The 23013-nt window shown below is 37.9% G+C and overlaps 1 protein-coding gene across 1 annotated transcript; it reads right to left on the reverse strand.

Annotated features, from left to right (window-relative positions):
• Positions 1-2323: 2323 nt before the first annotated feature.
• On the reverse strand, positions 2324-22812 carry ZPLD1 (zona pellucida like domain containing 1; the record flags this gene model as incomplete). The annotated part of the gene is made up of 10 exons (XM_082278495.1): positions 22704-22812; positions 17294-17514; positions 14808-14989; positions 14095-14167; positions 10932-11029; positions 10251-10331; positions 9254-9425; positions 7806-7914; positions 4780-4809; positions 2324-2499 (listed from the first exon to the last, which is right to left on the reverse strand). Exons 1-10 carry the CDS (start codon positions 22807-22809, stop codon positions 2324-2326), a joined length of 1248 nt encoding a protein of 415 aa, XP_082134621.1. The 5' UTR covers positions 22810-22812.
• Positions 22813-23013: the final 201 nt, after the last annotated feature.

The raw sequence follows: 23013 nt of genomic DNA on the forward strand, positions 1-23013 counted from the left end.
GATGACTGTCGGAACTCTGTCCACTAATTTCTCTAGAGGGAGATCACCCTTTGGTACCTAGGAATTTCCACATGAGGAAAAGTTACACAAATATCTTACCTGTTTCTTCACAAAAACAAACCACTCCAGAAATTTTAACAAACTTAAGAATCACATTTTGCATATAACATTATTGAGTAGCAACTCCATTTTTGTAATTGGTTTCCCGAGCCTCAAAAAATTTGGTCAACAAGACTTTGTTAATTACTATGAAATACATTTCTTTACAGAAAAACAACAAACTGTCTTCCAGAAACACTGAGAAATCAAATAGGACAAGTATGATATTATATAAGCAACTTTTTTTTTATTTCCGACACCATTCACTTTCTTTTTCTGTGGCCTTAGTCAAACCATATGGGATTTGTGTTTAAAAAAGGGTCTCCCTCTCTCTCTAGCAGATGTTAGCCTGACAGTTTTTAATGGCTGGTAAGTTAAAATGGCATATTCACATTAGTAAGTCTTTTAAAAAGTACTGAAGATAGCAATTAACTGCTGAAACAGCTTTCTAAGGATGGTAATGGCTATCTCCATCACTGGAAACTTTCAGCTAAAGATACTCCTTTACTAAGTAGTAATTACATTAATGGAATTTTTGTGGTTGTCTTTATTAGTAAATTAAAATAGATTATCTGAATTTATTTGTCCCCAGGCTGGAATATAAATCTCCAGAGTTTACCACACTCCTTTAAAGGTCAGTAAATCTATAATTATATTAATTTATCCTGTATATTGAAAGCTTTTACCAAACCAACTTAAAAAAGCAGGTCCAGTTTTCATCTTTGTAGAATGAGGTCCCTGGAAGCATGTACAAAACTAGCAATTGGACAGGGGGAGGAAAACAGTTCAGACAAAGCATCCATTCTGAAATGTTTAAAATAATTTTATTAAACAATCGTGTTTTACATGTCATCAGACCTAACCCCTGAAGTGCAAAAATGTTTCTGAGGTATTAAGACTGGAGGAAAACAGGCACAGTATTGGTTGTTAGGGATACCGCCCTACAGCACAGTGGAATTTGCAAACAACAGGCCTTTATACAGCATTTACAGGATCAGAGAAAACTGAGAACAAGATTGTATTTGTCTTTAGCCTTGAGAGCCAAAAAGCCCTGATCACTAGCCAGTTCTGTCACATCAGTGAAGACACAGACACAGTTAACACAGGATGATGATAAATATCAATGAGGTGTTTCTAGGCCAATATGTACAGTACATGAAAAATGAAATTTAACTGCTGTATGTGTGACCAAAATCCCAACTGTCTATCCAGTCCAGCTTAATATGTTGTGCTTATGGTGGCCTCTCTAGTACCAGCATTTTTGTCTACTCTACACAGCTAAGCCACTGCCTCGTGCTCCTGTTTGAGGGCACCTGCCACTCACACTCACTTCAGGTAAGTCTGATGTTTATCAGATTAACTACAGTCAACAGTACAGTACTGCTTGTAGTCTGGTATCCTTCTAGCTGCCCTCTTCCCCTCATCCATGCAGTGAACAAGTCTAACTCACGCAAAAAATCTGCTGAAGAAACAAGAACTGATTTTGATGACTCTTCATGCAGAAATGAAAGCTTTATCTCAGAACTGAAAAACTCATGGGGCAAAACTTGCCCTTACCAATTAGTATATTGGTGAGAGTTTTACTCAGTTGAAAAATTGTGCTCCAAAAATAATTTTCTGTGAGGAAAGTTTGGGCAATATTCAATACATGATATCTCCACAAGTCAATGGAAAATAAATTTAAGAAAATGTTTCTGAATTATTAATAAGTAAAAGTCACTTGTTCTAAGTTTCTCTTGGGTTATTTTTAGCCAATACAGCTGAAAACAAATTCCTCCTGAGACACATTTGTTTTCATGAAAAATGTAATGACAAAAAAGAAGTTATCCTTATCTTACCAGGTGTTTATGAACTTAAGAATTTTTCTGAATGTGTCAGGCTTTGTGTAAAAATGGCATACTTGGAAAGGTTCTCATCTGCAGCACCTTCAGCTTTTAGACCTTACTGAGAAGATGAAGACATGAGCTCTATTGTCAGCACATTCATGGGCAAATGTCATGCAGTCTGATCACAAACACAATTGAGATTCTCAACATTTTCTAGGCTTGTTACCAACATCACTGCTGCTTACCTACACAACAACATCTAGCAAATCTACAAATACAGAATAGCTGGAATAGAAGCTGGATACCACTGGAGTGTTGCCTTAATATTACTTTTTAATGGAATCATATTTCACAGACAAGAAAGGCAACCCCAAACAAAAAGTGCAAACATATCACTTTCAGTTGAAAACTGGGTTCCGGATGCCACTCAGGGCTGAACTGTTGGGCCAGTTTCTGTGCAGAAGGGTTAGAGAACATACAAAAAAGAAAATGCTTGAAATTCCTAGGATGACAATGCCTGAAATCAGCGCACTGGTGACTGTGTTCATCTGGAAAGGAGGTCCGTTTGGGTGAGCTGTAAGGAGAAGAAAAATGCTCAGGTAAGATCTGGTTATAATCTCTCAGCAGTGCCAAACACTTCTGCCTTCCCCTTCCAACACCCAATACACAGTACAATTGCAGTGAAGGAACTAAAACTGTACCTCAGACTGAGCACCCATCTACTTGGATAAAGCTTATCCAAGTACATTTTGAAAAGTTACTGATTCTTTCAATACCAGTCATGCTGGGGGATAAAGACATATGCCTTCTAAGGCATTATCCCTCATCTGCTAGTGACCAACCTTGACCTGTGCTATTCAAGGCAAGACTATCATTATCCAAGGGCTAGCAAGGTAGACATATAAGGATTTGTGGCCTAATCAAGTTAATGAAAGAATTTCTCCCCCACTAGCATTATCTACATCTCAATTCAAAGTTTATATAGATGGGCAGACATATCTGGCACCAGATATCAGACATTCTTGAAGCTTGTTGTACACCTTCAGAGAGGGCTTCTTCATATGCTTATCAATTGTCAGATAAAAAGGTGACATATTTAATGCTTATTGCAGTTCAACAAGCTGTTCACAGACCTGTTCTGAGATAATAGGCCACGTACATCTACAGGCAGTACTGTCTTTTCCAGCAGGAGGGGAAAAAACCATTTGAGTACCAACAAGCATTTGCCATTACCAGTGGTGGAGAGTGAGGTGAAATGACAGTACAGTCTGTATGTGAGAAACCAGACTTCTCCTCCCAGAAGCAGCCACCTGCCCTCAACACCATTAATCCTACCCTCCTCACCATTAATCCTACCCTCCTCATCCAAGCTGAAAGGAAATCATCACTGTTGATCTGGTTACCCTCCCCTTCTCAACACTGTTCTGCTTTCTGACCACTACAGCAGTAATCTCACCTCACTCTACCTCTGTGCTCTCCACTGGGACAGCAACAGGCAAAGGAAGGGCTGTTGCTCTGGGATGGACAGACTGCTAACTTTTGTTGGATGGGAAGGAAAGGTAGCAGCCATTAACACAGCAAACTGTACACAGCAAATAAAGAATTTGCTTTTTATTATTTTAATTATATCCATGGGTAGTAACACACCAGGGAGCAATTAATTACAGGAAGAACTTTGTTTCCATGACAGGCAAGAACAGTAGCTGCTTTTATACATTCTAAGTTGAGAAAAGAAAGGAATAGTGTTAGAGTTCAGAGGACAGGATAGATTCCTTGTCCCATTCAGTCCTCTTATGAAGAAATTCAAGGTGGAATGACCCAATGATAACCTTGATCATCCTTTGTGGATACAAAAATGCTGCTAGCAAGGAATTTTCCCACTGCTTTCTAAGCCCATGGGATACTTTTCTCTCTCACAAAGAGATTAGCAAAAGTTCTATAAACTATGAACACCTGCAACCTTGTAGAACTTTGTTTATGGTACAGTAGAAAAATATTTTGACAATGGATGTTTAGGATTTCTAGCCAATCAACTGAGGGGGTGGCTGATCCTTTGTCTGATTAGACTACGAAGAAAAAAGTCTATAAAAGAGTTTGTAAAATAATTAAATAAATCAATCTTGCTGCACAATTCCTGCCTGCTGGATCTTCTCTCCTCTCCTCCCTACGGCTGAGGGATATGGTAATATTTACTATGCTAATGATCCTTTCTTAGCCATCAGCCACTCCTTATTACCCGGAGAGAACAGTAAGAGATAGGCTGAAACAAGTGTTCCAAGTGCCCAAAGGAGAAGCAGCCTAAAACTTAAGGAGCTGATCTCCACCACAGCCTATTTCCTTCACTGCCCTAGCAGGGCACAAGTTCTATCCAAGTTTCTCCACAGCCTCTTTGTGTGGTTAAATGCCAGGAGAACAAGAGCTGAAGCTCTGACCTTCTGGCTTTGAGATGTGAACTGATCTGGACTGCTCCATAATAACCATTTTCCTGCTCTGCTCCTGTGTGGCATGAGCAAATTTTACTGCTTAAGTCTGGTTTTGCATCTGGTGGCTGTAATGTACCCTTCACCCTCGTATGCTGTAGCATCAGATCTTCATTTCTATTTCATCATAGGCATTAAAAGATGCAATGTAGATGGTGATGGGTGCACAAATTAAAGTGAGAATTCCAATTGCTCACCAATTGCTTTTTTTTCAGCATGTTAGTATCGACTCATTTAAGCAAAAAAAAAAAAAAAAAAAAAGGCAAAAAAAGAAAAAACCCAGTGCATAGATATTAATCAAAATGGTTCATCTCCTCGGTTCTGCTTCCCTCATAAACCCTCTTTTATGTTTCTTGGAATTCTGATTAACTTACCAAGCTGTGAATTGTTGGTTGGCGTCTCATCTATATAAAAAAAAAAATGGCATGTGTTATATTTTTAAAATACCTCTGCCTACCTCCTCCCCTCTTGCAACACAAAAGCCAGTAGTCATAGTTTTATTTTAAAAATACATCAGCTCTACTTGCCACATTAACTAGCAGCTTTTAGCATCTCTGTTAGAATATGGACAATAACATTAATTGCATGTTATTGCTTCATTTTTAATATTAAATGGATAATAAAATATTAACTAATATTTTTAATGTCTAGTGGAAAAACAAACCAACACCATTATTAAATCAGGAACCAGTTCTGTTGTCTCTCTCCGTAAAAATACAACCATAAGCACCATGTTATATGCAAGTCCCTTCACTGTTAATCATATTATAAAACAGCTCTATAGGAAAAAACTTGAGTTTTACAAGAAAAAACATGTCAGCGACTATAAATTATTACCAAAAAGCTCTTTTCGCCATGTTCATTTTCCTCTTGGCAGTTCCATAGTGGCTTTATATTCAGGGTAACATTTGTATTTTGTCTTCAGTTTTTGCTTACTTACCAGTGTCCATTTCAGAATTACATTTCTTGTCACTATTTTGGAGTTTTTTGTGCAATTTGTAAGCACAGCTCACATATACATTTGTTTTGAGCCGCTGTCTCCTAAGCTTAAGTGAGACATCCATCAAAAGCTACATAACTTCAACTTCCCAAGTAGGTAGCTGCTTTGTTTCCATACAGAGACTAAAACATTTTCTTCTGTGTACGGCTCCCGTAATGACTCATTTTAGATTAACAAAAAACATGTAACGTTTCTCTGGAAAGAGCCAAACGTTGGAAATATGAGTCCAGAACTACACAGGAGAAGGACCATCACTCCTTTGCAGCAGCATTATTCAGTTCCTACCAAGGCAGCTGCATCAGCAGCTCCATTGCCAGGACAGCTGGTGACAGGATTTGTGGGGAGGCCTGGCTACCTTGAGGAGCCTCTGCAGGCACTGATGTGCACAGGCCAGCCCCAGGACAGCTGCAGCTCCACCCGAAATGAGGGAAGTGAGGGGCTGCACATCTGTGCATCTGCAGTCCTACTACTGGCATATGGACTGTAGTGAGCCAGGTGCAACAGGTTTGATGGGCTCAGGACAAATGTATGTCTGCTAAAGCAAGACCTGAGCTGGCTTTGAAAATAGTGTAAGCACTTCCATGCATCACCACTACAAACCAGGGCTACACCCTGGCATTCCTCATTGAAAATTTAACTAAATTTAAAAAAAAATTATCCAAAATTATCCAAATTTATCCTAATTTATTCATCATCTAGATAGTTTTAGTCAAGTTCTCTCACGATCTTCCCCCTTTTATTTTGTTAATTATAGTATTCATAAGCCTCCTGGGTTTTATGAGCTTATTTTCACAATGGGAAGTGACAGCAGGACTAATTCCCTCTTTCTGCTCCCGAAGAAAAAGAGAAATGCAAATCATATTGCGGGACTTGCCCAATGTCACTCATGAAATTCGTGGCAGAGTTTAGAATTGAATTCCATTTTTGTTCAAGTACTTCTCATTAAACCATCCTTCTGTCATCATGAGTGGAATGCTTCAAAAGCATACTATGAAGATAGAGAAATCAAAAAACCTTTACCCACCCACTTTTAGAATACACCTAAAAAAATAGTTTCCTTTTTCAGTCTTATTCATGATTTCATTTAAACAACCTCAACTGTTGCCATGAAATTACAAAATTGTTTATCCTTTCTTTGGGACCATTAAACATCCATGGGCAGATTTCTTTGCTTGAAGCTATGCAGTATTTAAAGGTAATTGATAAGTATCCTTTTTGTTTTGACTTGTAAAAATAGCATTCACAGCATTTGAATCATGAGCTATATTACCTACCAGGGGTTGCTCATATAACAAGCTGTATCTAGTTTCCATTCCTTGCCTAAGGCAGCACTACTGCAGCATGTGTGTTTGGCTGAGCCAATCCGTCACTCATTTCCCATATGTACTCATGTGTGCAACTTTGAAGTTAGTTCTACTTTTTCTTGACTAATCTGATAGCAGCAGCTCAAATGGACCATGTATAATGCAAAAAAATTACGCATTTTCATTGCAGAAATGCTGCTTTTAATGGAACCTATTTGTTCTAAAAGGTGGTTCCCCATTCTGGAGGGTCAGTTGCTCTCTTTGTGGATGGGGACAACTGCTTGTCATTTAAAGAAGAATTTTATTCTAAAGTGTTTAAATTAGTTTTCCTAGACCAGCTTCAGTCCTACTTTCAGCATCCTAAATCTAAGAGGGCTGAAATCAGTTGCTTAACTGCAACTACTTATAAATACCTGTAATTTCTAAAATTTAAACTGCAGTCACATAAATTATTTCCAGAGACTGCAGGTTGCATTTAGAGCTGCCTCTTTCTTTTTCCTAAAAGCTTCAGCAATAAAAATGAAAATCATGGAATTTTACCCTCAATTTAAAGCAGTGGATTTTAGCCCACTGTTTAAAATTTACAATGGTTTTGTCCCATTCCTTTCTTATAGCTGAAGGCTAAGAATAGTGTGCATTAATTTTAGACAAAATGTAGATAAAAACCCAGAGGGAAGCTGGAAGAAATGGTGAATAGAAAGTGACAGTGAATATTCATTATCCATCCAAATTAAATTGTAACACTGAACACAGTACCTTAAATTCTATTATCTTCAGTGAAATCTGACAAAAAAAGAAGTCAATCCATTGAATTTAGGCTTTTATAATGGCCTTATATGTATAACAGTATCCCACCACGATTTTATTGGAGGAGGAAGCATGTGAGAGCCAAGCATAAATACTAGCTCAACATTTCTGCCAAACAAAGTAGTAAAAACTATAGTAAAAAAATACTCAGCACTTGTAAAAAAAATAAACAGCAATCTAACAGAGAATTAGCCCTTTAAGTCACTGCAAATTTACATTAAACTACAAAACATGTCCCCAGGTTTCTGAAATTCCTGCATTCCATAGAGAAAGATTTTTTTATTCCTACCACTCCTTGTAATGATGGGGCCAGCAGAGATTACAGCATTGCCAGATGTGCTCTGAGGGCTCCAAGTTGTCCTTCCACCAGTGTCTCTTCTTTCTCTGTTACTGCAGATCTGAGTGGTCAATCAAAACAACCACAGATTCAGAATGGAACATAATTGTGGCCTTTTGTGCTTCCTTCTTTAATATAAACTCTTTGATAAGTAATACTACAACTTTGATTTTATTTCTTAGTATGCATTAAATTACTTTGCAATAAAAACATCTACAATATTGCCTAGAAGTGTATTTTATAAATGCCTGGCTTCCCATTGTATTTTGCCTCACTTTGTTTACCAAACTACATTGCTCTTGCATACAAGATCCATCTTATAGTATATTAAATTTTCAGTAGTTAATTTCCCAAAGCTATGTTTACAGACAGTTTTCCCCAACAAATCTGTTTTGCTTGACAATCCCTATTCTAGCAAGCTTCTCGAGCAAGGGTTTGCACATCTTCCATGGAGTTCTAAATAGCAATGACTCACACTAAATCCCCAGCACTCTCATCTGGAATCCGCCTTTGACATCTGTAACCTATCATCTACCTTAATCTAGGGTACTCTAAGCACGCTTCAAATAAGAGCATTTATTTAGTTTCAGCTTCTTGTGAAAGAACTTCAAAAACCTCAGAACACAAATTGAATACAAAACAAAATGTGTTATGTAAATGGGTAACATCATATGAAATAATGTACAAAATTTCAGAAGTATACTGGACTGACAGCACTTTAAAATTCTAAATGGGGAGTCATTCGATAAGAAACAATGCTGTGTTCTGAAGACATCACAGAAGTTTGTGTTTACATGTTTATTTAAATGTTTCAATTTTCAAAATATATTTGTTGTCCCTGATACTCCTAAAACTAGTTCATTTTGGAGACATAACCTCATGAACTTCAACAAAAGAGTAGTTTCCAAATGGTAAGGGAGATGATAATAAACTATAAGGAGCATAGTATCTTTTTCACTATGAGAAACTTTCACAGATTTTTCTTGTCAGTATAACAGCATTTCCTATCGCTTTAAGTTTTCCATAAATTCTATTTTAAGATATTTGTCCTCATCCACTGTGATGCTGGATACCTTACTACTAAGAATATCAATCTGAAAGCCATCTCAGAATTCTTACTTTTAAAAACTAAACACCACAAGGCAAAGCAGTCATTTCTCACATATTCAGTAACCTGTGTTTTGCAGGTCTAGTATTATTTTATCTCCAGATAAATGTTCGCTCCAGACAGTGTTCATTTCCATATTCTTCATTAGTTGTTCCACATTACTTCAGACACAAAAAACATTCTTACTTCAGTCCCTACCAGTCGCTTTCATTCTGTGCCATCCAAACTTCCATAAAACTTATACGTAGAACCCCAGTGTGCCTATTTTATATCCAGATAACTAAGAACTTACTGGCACAAGAAAGGGACAGTCATCTGCTCTGCACAGCTTCGTCACACAGTGAAGGAAGACTGTCGACATCTTCTGGTTCTTGTGCTTCACAAAGCGGAACACCTCAAAGGAAAACCGGCCCATTTGACTCTTGCCATTTTCAATTATGGTTGTCTGCGGATCCTTGTCACAGCTAGTTTTTGCAGAGAAGAGTAAAACTGGGATGAGCAGCTCTGTTAGTATTTTGAAGCTGTTAGCTGAGAATAAGATGACTTAAGCAGCAAGTTCAATGCTTTAGTTCCTTGGAAAAGAACACAGCGCAAATATCTGCAGACACAATCTGCCTGTTAGGCTGCAGCTCCCTGTGCTGAAGCGCATTCCTACAAAAACACTATGCTTTGTTTTGCAGCACTGCAGCTGTAACCAAGGTACCATTTAATTCCAGTGCCCAAAGAAACTTGAGACCTGAAGCAAAAAGCAATCAGGTATGCTAACCAGTATAGACAGGTAACTCCAAATGAAGACAGTATCGCTCCAGTAGGTGTCACAGATAAAATTTAATCTGAGATACTGCCAAGATGTTTTTCAACGCTCCAATTCAAATAAATGTTATAATAGGAAGTAGAAGCAGGAGCATCTATTTATATTTAATCATTTGTTTAACTACTTTCCTGGATTGGAGTCTCTGATGTTTTATATCACTGTCATTCACCACATTTACCTTTGGTAAAATAAAGGCCAGTTTAGCCATTCCCTTTGAGAGTTTATTTTATCTCTATCAGAACTATTTTGGTTATATACTTTTCTACCTTCATAATTCTTATGACTTTGCACTTGCTTCTATGTTTACGTTCACACACAAATAAGTTCTGACATGTTAGCTATAAACCTAGCCCTTGGCCTGCCTGCTAATAATGCTTAAACTTTCCAGGCAGCTTAAGACACCACTATTGAAGAGATTTATAATTATTCTTTTTAAAGAAGGACCAATAAAATATTGGATTTGCACAGGGCCTACCTGAAGAAAAGATCATATCGAAGATCATCACTAGGATTGCCAGATGGTGTGGTGTAACAGTAGTCCATCAAAACATTCCACCTGCACAGGGAGTAAAGTGATAGATCAGGGAACCGGCAATGCAAGACTGGGGGTGTGAGTGAGGTGAGATGAAAGGACAGTACAGGAAAGCATACAAACAGTAATGCAGGCTGTTATAGAGAAACTGTATTAAACACATCACATACAAGTCATCCTGTTTCTCCAATTACTTAGAAAATTAAAGAGCACAACACAGCAGCAGAATTGTATGAACCAAATCATTTGGTTTCATTCAAGTCAACCACCATACCAACACACATTGTACACCTCCTCTCAGAAATCATGGCCACATAGGACTAGAAATCAAAACCAACCCACTAAATTAAAAGCCCTGGATTTTCTCATACAGAGGCCTTTTCTAAAATAAAAAAACAATATAGGATTTAAAGTATCATTCAGGAAAACTTTCATATGAGAACTGAAGCAAAATATGCATTCACTGTCAAGGACCTGACACCCTCCATCTGAGAGCAGTGGTTATTGAACACCCACCATTACTTTGAAACACAAAAGCTATGAGGAAAGACAGATGCTTCTAAATCAGATAAGTAACAAGAGCTGAAAAGCTGACAAGACAAGAAATAACACCCTTTATGGTACCTGCCATCAAGGTTGGTTGCTCTTACAGCTGCATATATTTTGGTTTTCAAAGGCAAGCCTGTACTTGGAATAATGAGTTGCTGGCTGTAGGTTGAATCCTGTAAAACAAACATTGCCTCAATTGTAACAGAATTTCCACTGTAACAACCCATCTGCATCCACAGACTGAGTTCTCATCAATTTTTCTGACCCTTCTGTGTAGAAAGATCATTTACTATGTCCTCTGTAAGGGAACAAGCAAAAAAGCAGTGCTGGAGCACTTGCCTACAAGTTTGTCTGTAAAGACTGGCTTTGCCCCATGCAATAATTTGGGAGAGTCTATGATTTAACAAGGTAGTTGGATCAGTGAGTAAAGAAAATGTATCATTCATTGACGCTGACAATGACATTCATAGACACAAGTCTAGCAGAACTTACAGGCAAAAATAGGAGCTACTCTGGTTTTCTAAAGAAGGAGCTTTACTGGGTTGTCACACTGTACTCTTTCCCAGGAATGTTTGCTAAGTTTATTTGAATTAGGGTAGACAGCAATGCCATGAGGTGTTATATATTTTAAGATATCGTATGGGAGAACAGAGACATTCTGTTATGCAAAAATGTAGTTTCTGTGGAAGCTGGCTTCTTGACAACTATCACTAACGAACATTTCCATTTAAATTCTAGTATTTCAAAAGAGCTGTTTCAAGAAAGTTGTACTCAATGTAAAATTTGGGGATTCCACATATACTACTATTTCAATATAGTTGTTTTACTGGGGGGTTTTTGTTCAAAGTCTGAGCCATTAATATCACTTTAGCAACAAAGCCACGAAACAGATCTGTGTGAGAGATATTAATTCAGAATATCAAAATGCACTATCTGGCAAAATCACTTATGTCAAACACGTTGCTAATGCAGATAGCACAGCAACTCTGTTGAGACCTCTTGTGAAAGGTCAAAACACTTAATATGTATGAAAAAAATCTGGTAAATAGGATTTCGACCGGGTTCATTGTGGCAATCGAGACCATGGCAAGCAGCAGCTGACAGCAACAAGAAGTTTTACACCAGAGATCAAGTGATTTTTTAAAGGTAACAATGCCAAAATTAACAGCATGCCCAATATCCAATCGGTGCAGTATCAGAGGCCTTCCGGTAGGTTTGCCTTCTTTCAAATTAATTATACATTTCTATAACACATAGCTCTGCCACATTTTGTAAATGATCAAGAAGTGCAAAATCTTCACTATTACATTCCATAGTTGCTCTTTTATTCTTTAATAGAAGTTTTTATTCATTTAGACAGATGTTTGCAAAAAGGCATGAAAGCACATGGACACTTAGGCTTTGTGAAAGCCTATTAAAGCCCATTTTGCTACTAAACTCTACCAGAACAGCTCTTCTTATCTTTCCAAACAATGACATGTACCAGCATCACAAAGTAAATGTAAACACTTTGTGAGGGAGCACAGAGGTGAGCTGAGAAGACGATGAGTCAATGTTAAGAAATAACACCACAGATAAATTTGGAAAAGACAGCTGCTTGCAGTCAAGAGACACATCTGTACACAACCCCTCACCACTAGGAAGGCTGGACATGAACCTTGAGGCCTCTCCCAAAACCAGGAATGCTAACAGGGATGAAGGGAGCCCACAAGACAGCAGGTGCCCGAAGAAGCACTCCCCACAGGAAACAATGCAGGCAATGCACAATCCCCCCATGCATTTATCCAGCCCTAGGAAGCGAAGCACAAGGGCATATCCACCACTGCAATCTGCCAGCCTTGGCAGTATTATTCATGACAGTGCTACTCTCTAGGGCGAGTAATATGACTGCTATCAGAACAAAAACCAGCACTGTTCATGGTCAGTTTGCAACCTTACAGGAGCAGGGAGGATGACAGCACATTTTGGCATGGGATACTTAAGAAAAAGAGGTGTTCACTACGAGCATCAACAGCATTTATTCCTGACTCTTTTGCTGAATTGGGCCCTGAAGGGCAGTCAACATTTGGCAGTCAATGCTTGGCTTGACTGAGAAATTTGCCCACCCTCATTCTACCCCATCTTTTTGATCCAGGTTTATTTAAAAATGAGAGAACTATAATCATCATTTTAACAGATTATAGGTTGTTATTTGGAGCTGTGCTCTTTCAAACAAACATGATTTTTTAGAGCATGCCATTGAAAAATGCCCTGTTGCAATATTTATAGCTCATTATGTTCAAAGCATAAAGCATTGACTTTTAAATCAGTTGCATGAATTATAACTCAGCAGCATGATGACATGAATAATAATGCAAAAAAAATCGGATTCATAATTTACAAAAATGATGCTTGATAGATTGAAAAATTGATATTTAAATCAGGTATTTAAAATGTATGAGTAAAAATTTTAATCAACACAAAAATACAATTTTAGGGATTAATGTTAAGTAGAGGTCCTTGCATTTTTCATGTTTTAGTGTCACCAACCCATTTTACATGGTAAAAGCTTTTACAATAACGCATATTCGAGTTAAATTATCTAAAACATAAGGAAGAAGCATTGGATGAAAACTGTAATAATTATTAACCCTTAAAATCTTTAAAGTCCACACTGTAAGGCAACATATGCATCAGGCTATAGATTTGAAACAGATACATCCTTCACTACAATCACAGATGATTGAAACACTCTGATGAGGCTTGAACATAAAAATAACCCAGCCAAAGGGCTACAGTTTATTGCTAAGGGAATAGGCTTGGAATAATTTTACAGAATACTACAGAGTACTCTCTGTTTAGGCACAAAGCACCTATACACACTCAGAAACATAATAAATGCAAACAAAAGTATGCACTCTGGAGTATGATTGTTATTGCTACAATTGATTAGTCACATGGCACTACAAACTAAAAGCCAGAGCAGTAAATTGAGGAACTGTATAAATACGGGACAAAAAGAATGTATCTGTCCTCAAAGACCAGCCATATAAATACAAGACAGCAGGTACATGCAAATAGAAAGGGAAAAGGGATTCAGAGATGAAAGATGCCTTGAAGAAGGGCTTGGTTCATGGGAGGAGTGGGAAGGAAATAGCAAATTATGAAGAGGAATCTATACTTTGGTCTGCTAAACCAGTTTGTACCCATATAGTGCAGAGATTAATTTAGTCCAGGTCATACTGTGTTTTATACTCACATTGTAAAGCAACAAATTCAAAGTGCTAATAAATGTACCATTGTTCTCTCTTACAGAAATAGCAGCTGATGACCTACAACAAAACCAGAAACCAAAAACCATCATGAAGAAAGATACTTTATTTTTGGTTTTGCATACTGCACTGGGTTTTATTATTAAAAAACTCAATGAGTCATATCGCAAGGAGTTAATTTATGCATTTGGGTTATAAACTTCAGAAACAGGAATTTATAGTGGAAATACTGACAGTCTTAACTATGCAGAAAATAATGGAAACACGAATCAGAAAAATAATTAGCAGAGAGGCAAAGTGACAAAAAGGAACCCACCTTACATGACGTACAAGGTTTACTCACAGAAATATTTTCTCTTGCATTCTATATTTACAAGCTTATGAACTATTTCTTGAAGAATTATCTCTTTTTTTTTGCTGCTATAATTTTTCAGGAGAACATCTGAATTTTAAAGGAAGTTTTACATTATCTAAGGGTCTCTTCATAATAGCAGCTCTTCATAAACTATGTTATCTCATATAATGATGCTACAGAATTTTCTTTTTCATTGCAACCCCTCTTCTTTTGGTGTTTTTCTCCTTTCCCCTTACTCTTACACAGCTAAAAATTGCTACATGGTCAATGCTGTTATGGTATGCACATATACATGCTTACACAAACATGGGGAGGAAACAAACAGAAGTGAAAAAGCACACTTACGAAGCGAGCTGGGTATTGTTAACCAAGTACTCCAGTGGGTAGCTACAGCTAAATTTGTACAGAAGCCCAGGCAAATAGCTGATAATCGTTGGTGGGTCTGGTGTGTCAATGTAGCCTGAAACATTACCTATCTGTACCACTGAGGTATTTCCATAAGCATTGATACCTCGAGCTGAGGATACCTATTGAGGAAGACAGACAATTAATATTAGCTGGAAGTTAACTGTGGAACAAAAGATCTTAAGGACACTGATGGTTTAGCCCATAATTTATCCTGAAATATCGCCACTAAAACCTTCAAAAATTAATTTAGTTTAATAACAGCTTCCCTGTGTTCTATTTGCACCTCCCTGGAATCATGCATATACAATTCACAAGCTGTATCCCTGTTCTTAGAACAGACTTGAGCAACACTTGAAAAAAATTATGGATCTTGGAAGCATATCTTTTGGTAGAGAATTTTTTTTCTCTACATTCCCAATGAATTCCTGCGACTTATTGGGAAAAACTAAAGGAACTTTTCTATTACAGTTAAAAAGTATTATCTTACAATGAGCTTCCTTATGCAAGAAAAAGGTAAATACACAATCAATTTCATTCACAGAAGCAATGTTCTCTCACTGTTGAGCTTTGGTTTGGACCCATCAAAAACAAGGTACATTATAAGCAGACACAAGCCGAATAGCTGAACTTTGAGTCTGTGTTTTGTTTATATTATTCATTTCTAAACCTTAATTTTAAACTATAAACTGCCAGAAATTACAGAGCTGAAAAGTAATACAAGCTTAACCACAATGCAACCTAAATTCCATCCATGGGCATGTGCTATTCTGTATTGCTCAGCTCACAGAGTGTGCAGAGCCTGCAAGAACACGCAGCTCTCAGGAAAACTGAGGGACACTTTCCTCCTGGTAGCAGCCCAGCTCCACTCCATCTGTAGCTACTGATCTGAGTAAAAGGGTGGTCTGAAAGTAGCTGAGAAGCATCACAAATTCCTTTGTCAGTAGGCATATACACAATGAGGTAAATTAACATGGCACTGGACTTCTACGGTAGCATTTCTGCTGTATAAATGTATTAGCAAAACAGATGTTCTCAGTAGCATTAGAACACATGGTTTCTTAAAAAAAAATTTCATTATTGAAGAATCATCCTGAGGTGCACATGAGTTGCAACATTTTGCAGTAAGTAGCACAGGACACACAGCAGGAACTTGTCCACAGAAAACACACCTAAAAGACAGAAACAGGCGAGCATTTTGCCAAAATAGCATACTTTGTAATTTGCTGAATGGCACAAAAATGTTGAAAACAGAATTTTCCAGGATCTGAGTTTTGCCTAAGTGCTATAGGCTAAGGTAGTACAGTCAACTACAACTCTGTTAACTTCCTCACCACCCTCCTCCCATAAAGTAAAAAGTTGAGTCTCTTGTATTACAGAAAGACCTGGTTTTTACACAAGTTCTGCCTGAACTGTTGTCTTTCCTTTACTTTTATTGAAAATTAGCTTGAAGGTCTTTGCTGTGAAACACTGCCAAGAAATGCAGGGGAACATACTATTCCAGTGTGGGGAACATGATAAGAAATGCTCCCTGCTCCTGTTTTGTCTTCATTTCAGGGCACAGCATGAATAAACAGACAGGATGGGGGGAATATTTTTGGTTATATTTTTCGCAGCTGCTACTTTACCTGTATTCAGTGCAGCCTGTTGGGGGACTTCATGAGGAGCTACAATTATTTGGGCTTGTCAGACTGGGGGCTCTTGTTTTGTTTTTTAGACATCAAGCTCTTATGATCATAACCAAGAGCAAGTCCAGGGAGTTTACAAGGTGACCAGCTACACAAGAACAGGAAGAAGTGGCTTCCTGGAATGGTTTTCTACTACAAGTCATGGAGGTGCTACAGTTGGAAAAGAGAGCCTTGAATTGTCTGAACTGTTTTTTTGTTGAAATTTTAAAAGAAAACTCAGTCTAAGGCAAAGAGGTCACAGAGCATATCAAACATTTCAGCCCAGTTTCAGCAAAATTATTAACAACAAAACAGGGGGCTTGTTATAAAAACTGACAGGGATCAAGTACAAGAACTCCAGAGAGAATAAAAGCCTTAAAAATACATTTTTCCACTTGTTTTCTTAAGTTATTCATAGGTACTTTGATACAAGTCATCACTGCTTACTCAATGTGATACACACAAACTGTGAAAATCTCCACTTCTGCAAGATCCAAGGCATGGTCAGCAAGAGTTTCAGAAACGCCTTGAGAAAAAAATTAAAATTATACTTTCTAATCAGAGGACAAATGTGTGTCCCACCATATTTTCTCAGTAGTAATCAAGATTATAAGTTACCAACTTTCTCTGGTTTTCTTTGATATATGCAATATGTTTCTAGGTGGGTAAGACAAAGTAAATATTATCTATAAAAGATACAATGCTGTGAAGAACATTCACTTGATCCTAAATAGCTATGCTACTTTGAGTTGGTCTTACCACTAAAGTGTTTCCACAAGATTCCAAAGTACTTAGATTGATGATGAAAATGACCACTGCTGGAAAGGTGTTGTTATTGATGAAGCCCCTGCAGTGGGCATCCCCATGTTTCCCATTCAGTGCCAGATCTGTCTCAGAATAACCAGAGAAAAGAACGGTGCAAAAATTTATCTTCATAGTAATTGTCTGTACTCCACAGAAAACATTGATGTCTCGCTCAGCTGCAAGAAGAATACAGGGGAAGACACTGTAAAAAGATTTGAAGTAATCATCATATAACCATTGTAGCAGTTAGTCTAGCATTGTGACTTCCAATCAAATAAATTTTTACACTTCAGTCGCAGCAAAATATTAGAATATAAGGGTAGGAATTGCAAATCTGAAGAACAGATTTGACTCTACCACCTCACTAAAGAAAAAACAAGAATTAATATAGTAACATAGTGTAACCAAGCAAGAAACACATTAATCTAAAATCCCCCAGCAAACCTTTTAGTGGCACATTCATAAAATGAAACACTGCAACAGAGTAGAAAACAGCAACTGGTTAAATACTTGGAGTCTGATTAAGCAGCCTCCTCTGGAACAGAAATTTCTGGCAATTTTGAGGAATTGAGGAGGCCAAGCTCTGCCTCCCAGCCCGCTCTGGCGTGGAAACTGGCATGAAAACATTTTTCTGATTTATCTGGCGTCCACTTTGTATGAGATCACAGTCTCAGGCTGTGCAGACTTTGAAGTACAATCAACAGCACATCAGAGCAATTTATTATGATGTCTCTAAAGTTGGTTTTTCCTGGGTTTTGAGGGTTTTTGTTAAGAACCATCAGCTTGAGCTTTAATTAAAAAATCAGTTGGCTCTTGAAAGACAATGATCAATACTACAAAGCATCTTGCAATCTTTCATTCTGTGCGTTATGACAACACAAAAGACCTAGAAAGCAGCAGCTGTTAAAACTGATCAATTTTTGAACAGCAAAAGCCATCTTTGGACAATTTGACCTTCTATTCAAAAGTTCTGAAGATTTTTATGTACTGAATGGGAAAGCATCAGGTTCAGATACAGGCGCAAGCAACAGACTGTTTTGCTTTACAGCTCTGATATTGCTCTTCTTCAAGGTCTTCTTCACCTGTAGAAAACTGGGGTGTTGTTCTGGTGTTTCCCCCTAGTGCTTTACAAAAATACATACTATATTGTGTTAAACACAGACATTACTCCTTTACATAACAATTAATTTATTACATCTGCTTAAAGATTAAGTGCTATTTAAAATTGTAGAACAACTTCAGTCAATACTATACCATTAAGCCTGCTGAAATGAATTGTTTCACTGCGTTGTCACAGCAGAGAGGAAATGAAATCTCCATTCTAATGAACTAGTTCTTCCCCCACGGTACAGGAGCACAAGCAGTTTAATTTAGACAGCTTTAATGGTGGCTTTCAAGCCAAAACAATCAAGTGCAGGAAATAACAGGCCAAACTCAGTCCTGCACTAATGCCGTGATAAATGTTACTCACTGGGTGTAAATTTGGGCAGAAAGGTACTGGAGGAAAGACAGGAGTTGAAGTGATTTGGCATGAAATTCTCCTGGTTTGTACACAATCATAATCCCACTAATGTAATGCACAAAGATGAGGAAGCAGCATGCCTTGGTTTTCACTACAGGAGGACTATTATGATCCATTTAACGAGTGTACTAAGGTAGAGGGACCAGTACAGAAAGGCAAATGGTAAAGTGAATTCACGCTTCCTTGGACAGATGCACAAAACAAATTGTAACAAATTGCAGGATGTAACACAAAGCAGTTCAGTTAATTTTATAACTCACTTCAAGCCTTTTCAACAAGCAGGATATTAACTTCACCAATTAAGTTACCATTACTGCTTGCAAAATTATCATTTGACACTATGGGAAATGAGACCATACCATACAAAAGCAACTTTTGTGTGATACAGGAGGATAAACAATCTTTCCAAACTGAACCTTTTCTGCCCACTACTTCATGAGGAAGTATTGCTGCCAAATTAATCCATTCTGGAAACAAAACATTTTTTGTTCAGAGATTAATCTTAAGCCAGTCCCAAACAGATCTAATGCCCCCTTAGATGTTAAATATCTAGCTCATTTCTTGACAAATCAAGAAGTTAAATATTATTCCTATATAAGTTAAAGGAAACAAATTAACAAAAAAAGTATTTGCATTCCTGCATTAAAAGCTTCTGGTTTTCTCAGTAAGAGGAGCGATGATTTGAAAGTTACTGTACCCAACTGATGAAGCCTTAAATGTAATGACCTCTCTATCACAGAGTTTCCATACAGGCAAACCACTTGGTTTCTTTCTGACTCAAATCACACAAGCTATCTCTAGAGCCAGCAGTGCTCATTAATGTGTCTCAAGCAAGAGAGTAAAGCTCAAGAGGTACACAGATCCTACAGTAACAGAGACCATCTTGAACTATGGGCAGACTCATGGTGACAAATGCTGGGAGCTCCACTGACCACTTCTAGGCCGCACACATTGCCAACTCACCCCAGGACAGGCAGCAAAAACCCTCAGAGAACAAGAGTTTTCCACAGAACACCATTGATAAAAGTCATTCCACCAGAACAGGCGTGAAAAGACCTGTGTCGTTCAAAACCATTTTCTCTGCATGAACCTCCTCTTTGATCAAATCACTCCCTTGATATTGAATTAAAATGCATAGTGTAAGTGAAAAAGATGCCACATTTCTTCAGTCCCTACTAAGCTCTCAACACGTACTTTAAACAAGAACCCCCTGAATCAGAACTGCACTTCCCAACTGGAGACAGACTGCTATGGCTCTATGCCCCAAAAGCCTTCTAAAAGCTATGCTTTGCCACAGTGCAGAACTAAAGTTCTTTCCCTAGGTAAGCTCTCTGAAGGACAGCAAGATCTAACTTAATTATATATTCTCTAGAACACATCTAGCTTTTAGTATAAAAAAAATCACTGCATTTTCAGTCTACCAAAAACTGGGCTATTTTTCCTTCCTTCCTGATGACTGCTGCATATCAGCACTCTAAAATAAACCTGCAAACTGCAGAAACAAAAGTTCTGTCTGATTGTCATCCTATTTATGCAGAACCATTCCTATTCAAGAAGTCACCTAAGCAATGAATGATAAAAGCACAAACAAATGAAAAATGGATGAGCTCCATGGTTCCTCTAGGAAGGCTTCTTTTCTCCTCTTTGTTGAAGACAACTTCTGTTTCTTAACAACATTTAAAGAAAAAGAAGAGACAACTTCAAGACCCAATGGCTTCTTCAGTATCTGCACACCCTGCCTGGAACTCCAGCTGACAGCAAGAAAGACTCCTTGTGTGGAACAAATGAGGAACAGGAAGAAATCCATGACCAAGACTATGAGTAGTATCTCAGTCTGGGAGATACAGGTTTTAAAATGTTCTCCTTTTTGACGTCTCTCTCACCTCTCCCCTCACATTTGAACCCCAAGGGCCCTGATGCAGCACCCCCAAAGCCACAGCCTCAGCCAAGTGCTGGGGAAGCCAGCACATGAAGAGTGAGCCCCTTCTCCCTGCAGAGGCTCTCACCCATCCTCAACAGCCTCTCAGCTGCACAAGCCCCAAACCCTTAGCAGACCCTTCTGCATACTGAAAATAGCACCTGTCAAATTTGGGGACAAAAGGGGTTTCTGGCTTTTACCTCCATTTCAGATGCACAACTAACAAACAGAATTTTCTTTCCTAGCTCTCAAAACCAACAGTAAGACTGTTGATTAAATTCCAGCCTTTGAATTTTTGCTGTCTTAGACGTGAAACAAGAAAAAGCAGGACTCTGCTCTCAGCTCCTATGGCCAGTGAGGGATGATTAGAATTTACTTCAAAAAAATCTGTTTACTTGTAACCTAAACAGATTTTCTCCCAAGTAATGAGATTTGGCAGACATGGAATCTGATATGACTCATTTTTACGAGGCAGAACTGCAAGAGGCCCCTAAATACCCGCAAAAAGAGATGAATTGAATTCACAGGTATCACATTGCAAATAAACATTGGCACAGAGCAGGTGCAAAAAATGACCGCAGAATAATTTTAAAACACAGAAAGAGGAATATAAACTTCCCTCTAGCTATCGCAAACCTCTCAAGAGGCCTGACAGGGGCCAAAAAAGCCACAATTACATAAAAACTCTAAAGGTAGATCTGAAGCAGGTGGGCAAAATTCACTCACACTTCGGAGGCAAGCCTGTAAAATTTGGTGCTAAGAAGAGGAATATATAAGTAGTTTGTGAAATACTCAGCTAAAATGTGATTTTCTCAGGAATGGAGACAAAATATTTGATCATCTTTGCTTGTCTTATTTCTCTGTTCTTCACGTTCATATTGATTAAGTAAAAAAGAATCAAACCCGCTGTTGGTCTTTATGTCAACAAAGCACCTAGCAGTGTGACAGTAACACAAGAATCAATAAACAGACTTTCTGACGACTTAAATTTAATAAAAGAACTGATCCTTCCTGGAAAAAAAAAAAAAATCAAAACTTTTATCATTCAGAAAGCAACAACAGGAAAGGTATTACAGTGTAATACTACACTGAGTGTTCACCACTAAACTATTCAATTCAATTGCTTTCTCAGAAAAACAAGATATGAGAGAGACAGTATTCACAGCCTTCTTTTTATTATTATTATTCTGCCCAAGATACAGCTGAAGCAGGAAGGATAAGCAATGTAATAGAAACTAAAAGGATCCTTTGCCTAAGTAAACCCTGATACCTGCCACTAAGACTGACATTTCATTTCTATTTGTCATTGTATTAACAGTTCTGAACATCCAATGTCCCCAAAATTATTTCATTCCCATTTTCTTATAGGAGGGACAATACATCATACATAGACATATCCTATTGCTTCACCTGTTCCTAACCAAGGACTTAATGTGGAAGAGAGGCACTAAATTTTTCCATCAAGTCAATTTTGCTTAAAATAGACACACATTTCTTTATTTTAGTAAAAGGATATAATTATATTCTCTTACCCAGAGAAAGAAAACTATAAAACCCAAACATGAAAGAAAACCCAGTTAGAAGTGTGAGGGTGTTAAATCCAGAGGGAACATTTACCACAATATGAGCTCTGGTGAATGTCTTGGACAGTTTAGAGCTCTGGCAAAAGCAGGTCAAGCCCCACTGATGTGAGGGGGATTGTGTGCATTGCTACCAGGCTGAATTTGACTCATCGTGCAATTAAGAAGAAAGTAAAGTGCAACATTAGACAAGTTCATTGTCACAAAGATAGTTAACACTCACTTAATGTGGACTCCTACCCCCAGGCTTTAGACAGATTTAAAGCTCTGTATTTAAAAATAAGCACGGCCTTGCACCAAGACAATAAAGAAGCCATTAGAAAAAAAAGTCTATTAAATACTTACCAGGAAACCTGCTATGGAGGTTAGCATCACAGTTGTATCCATTGAACTGAGCAGTCACTGGAAGCACTTTAATCGTCAGCAGGAGCAGCAACCATACCTGTTCCATTGCAAAGCCTAGCAAAACATTAAGTGGTTATTACACACATCTGTTCAGTGCACTAAAGATGCTTACTGCAAACATTCTATCACTCGGGAGGAGATGGTCTCCAGCAAAGGAAAGGGGGATAAAGCTCACAAGCTTGTGGGAAACAGGTCACAGACAGCAGGGCCCATTTCTCTGTTCCTGAATAATGTGTAATTTCTCTTAACT

The sequence above is a fragment of the Coloeus monedula genome (genome assembly GCF_965178545.1).
Source record: "Coloeus monedula genome assembly, chromosome: 3".
Taxonomy (NCBI): domain Eukaryota; kingdom Metazoa; phylum Chordata; class Aves; order Passeriformes; family Corvidae; genus Coloeus; species Coloeus monedula.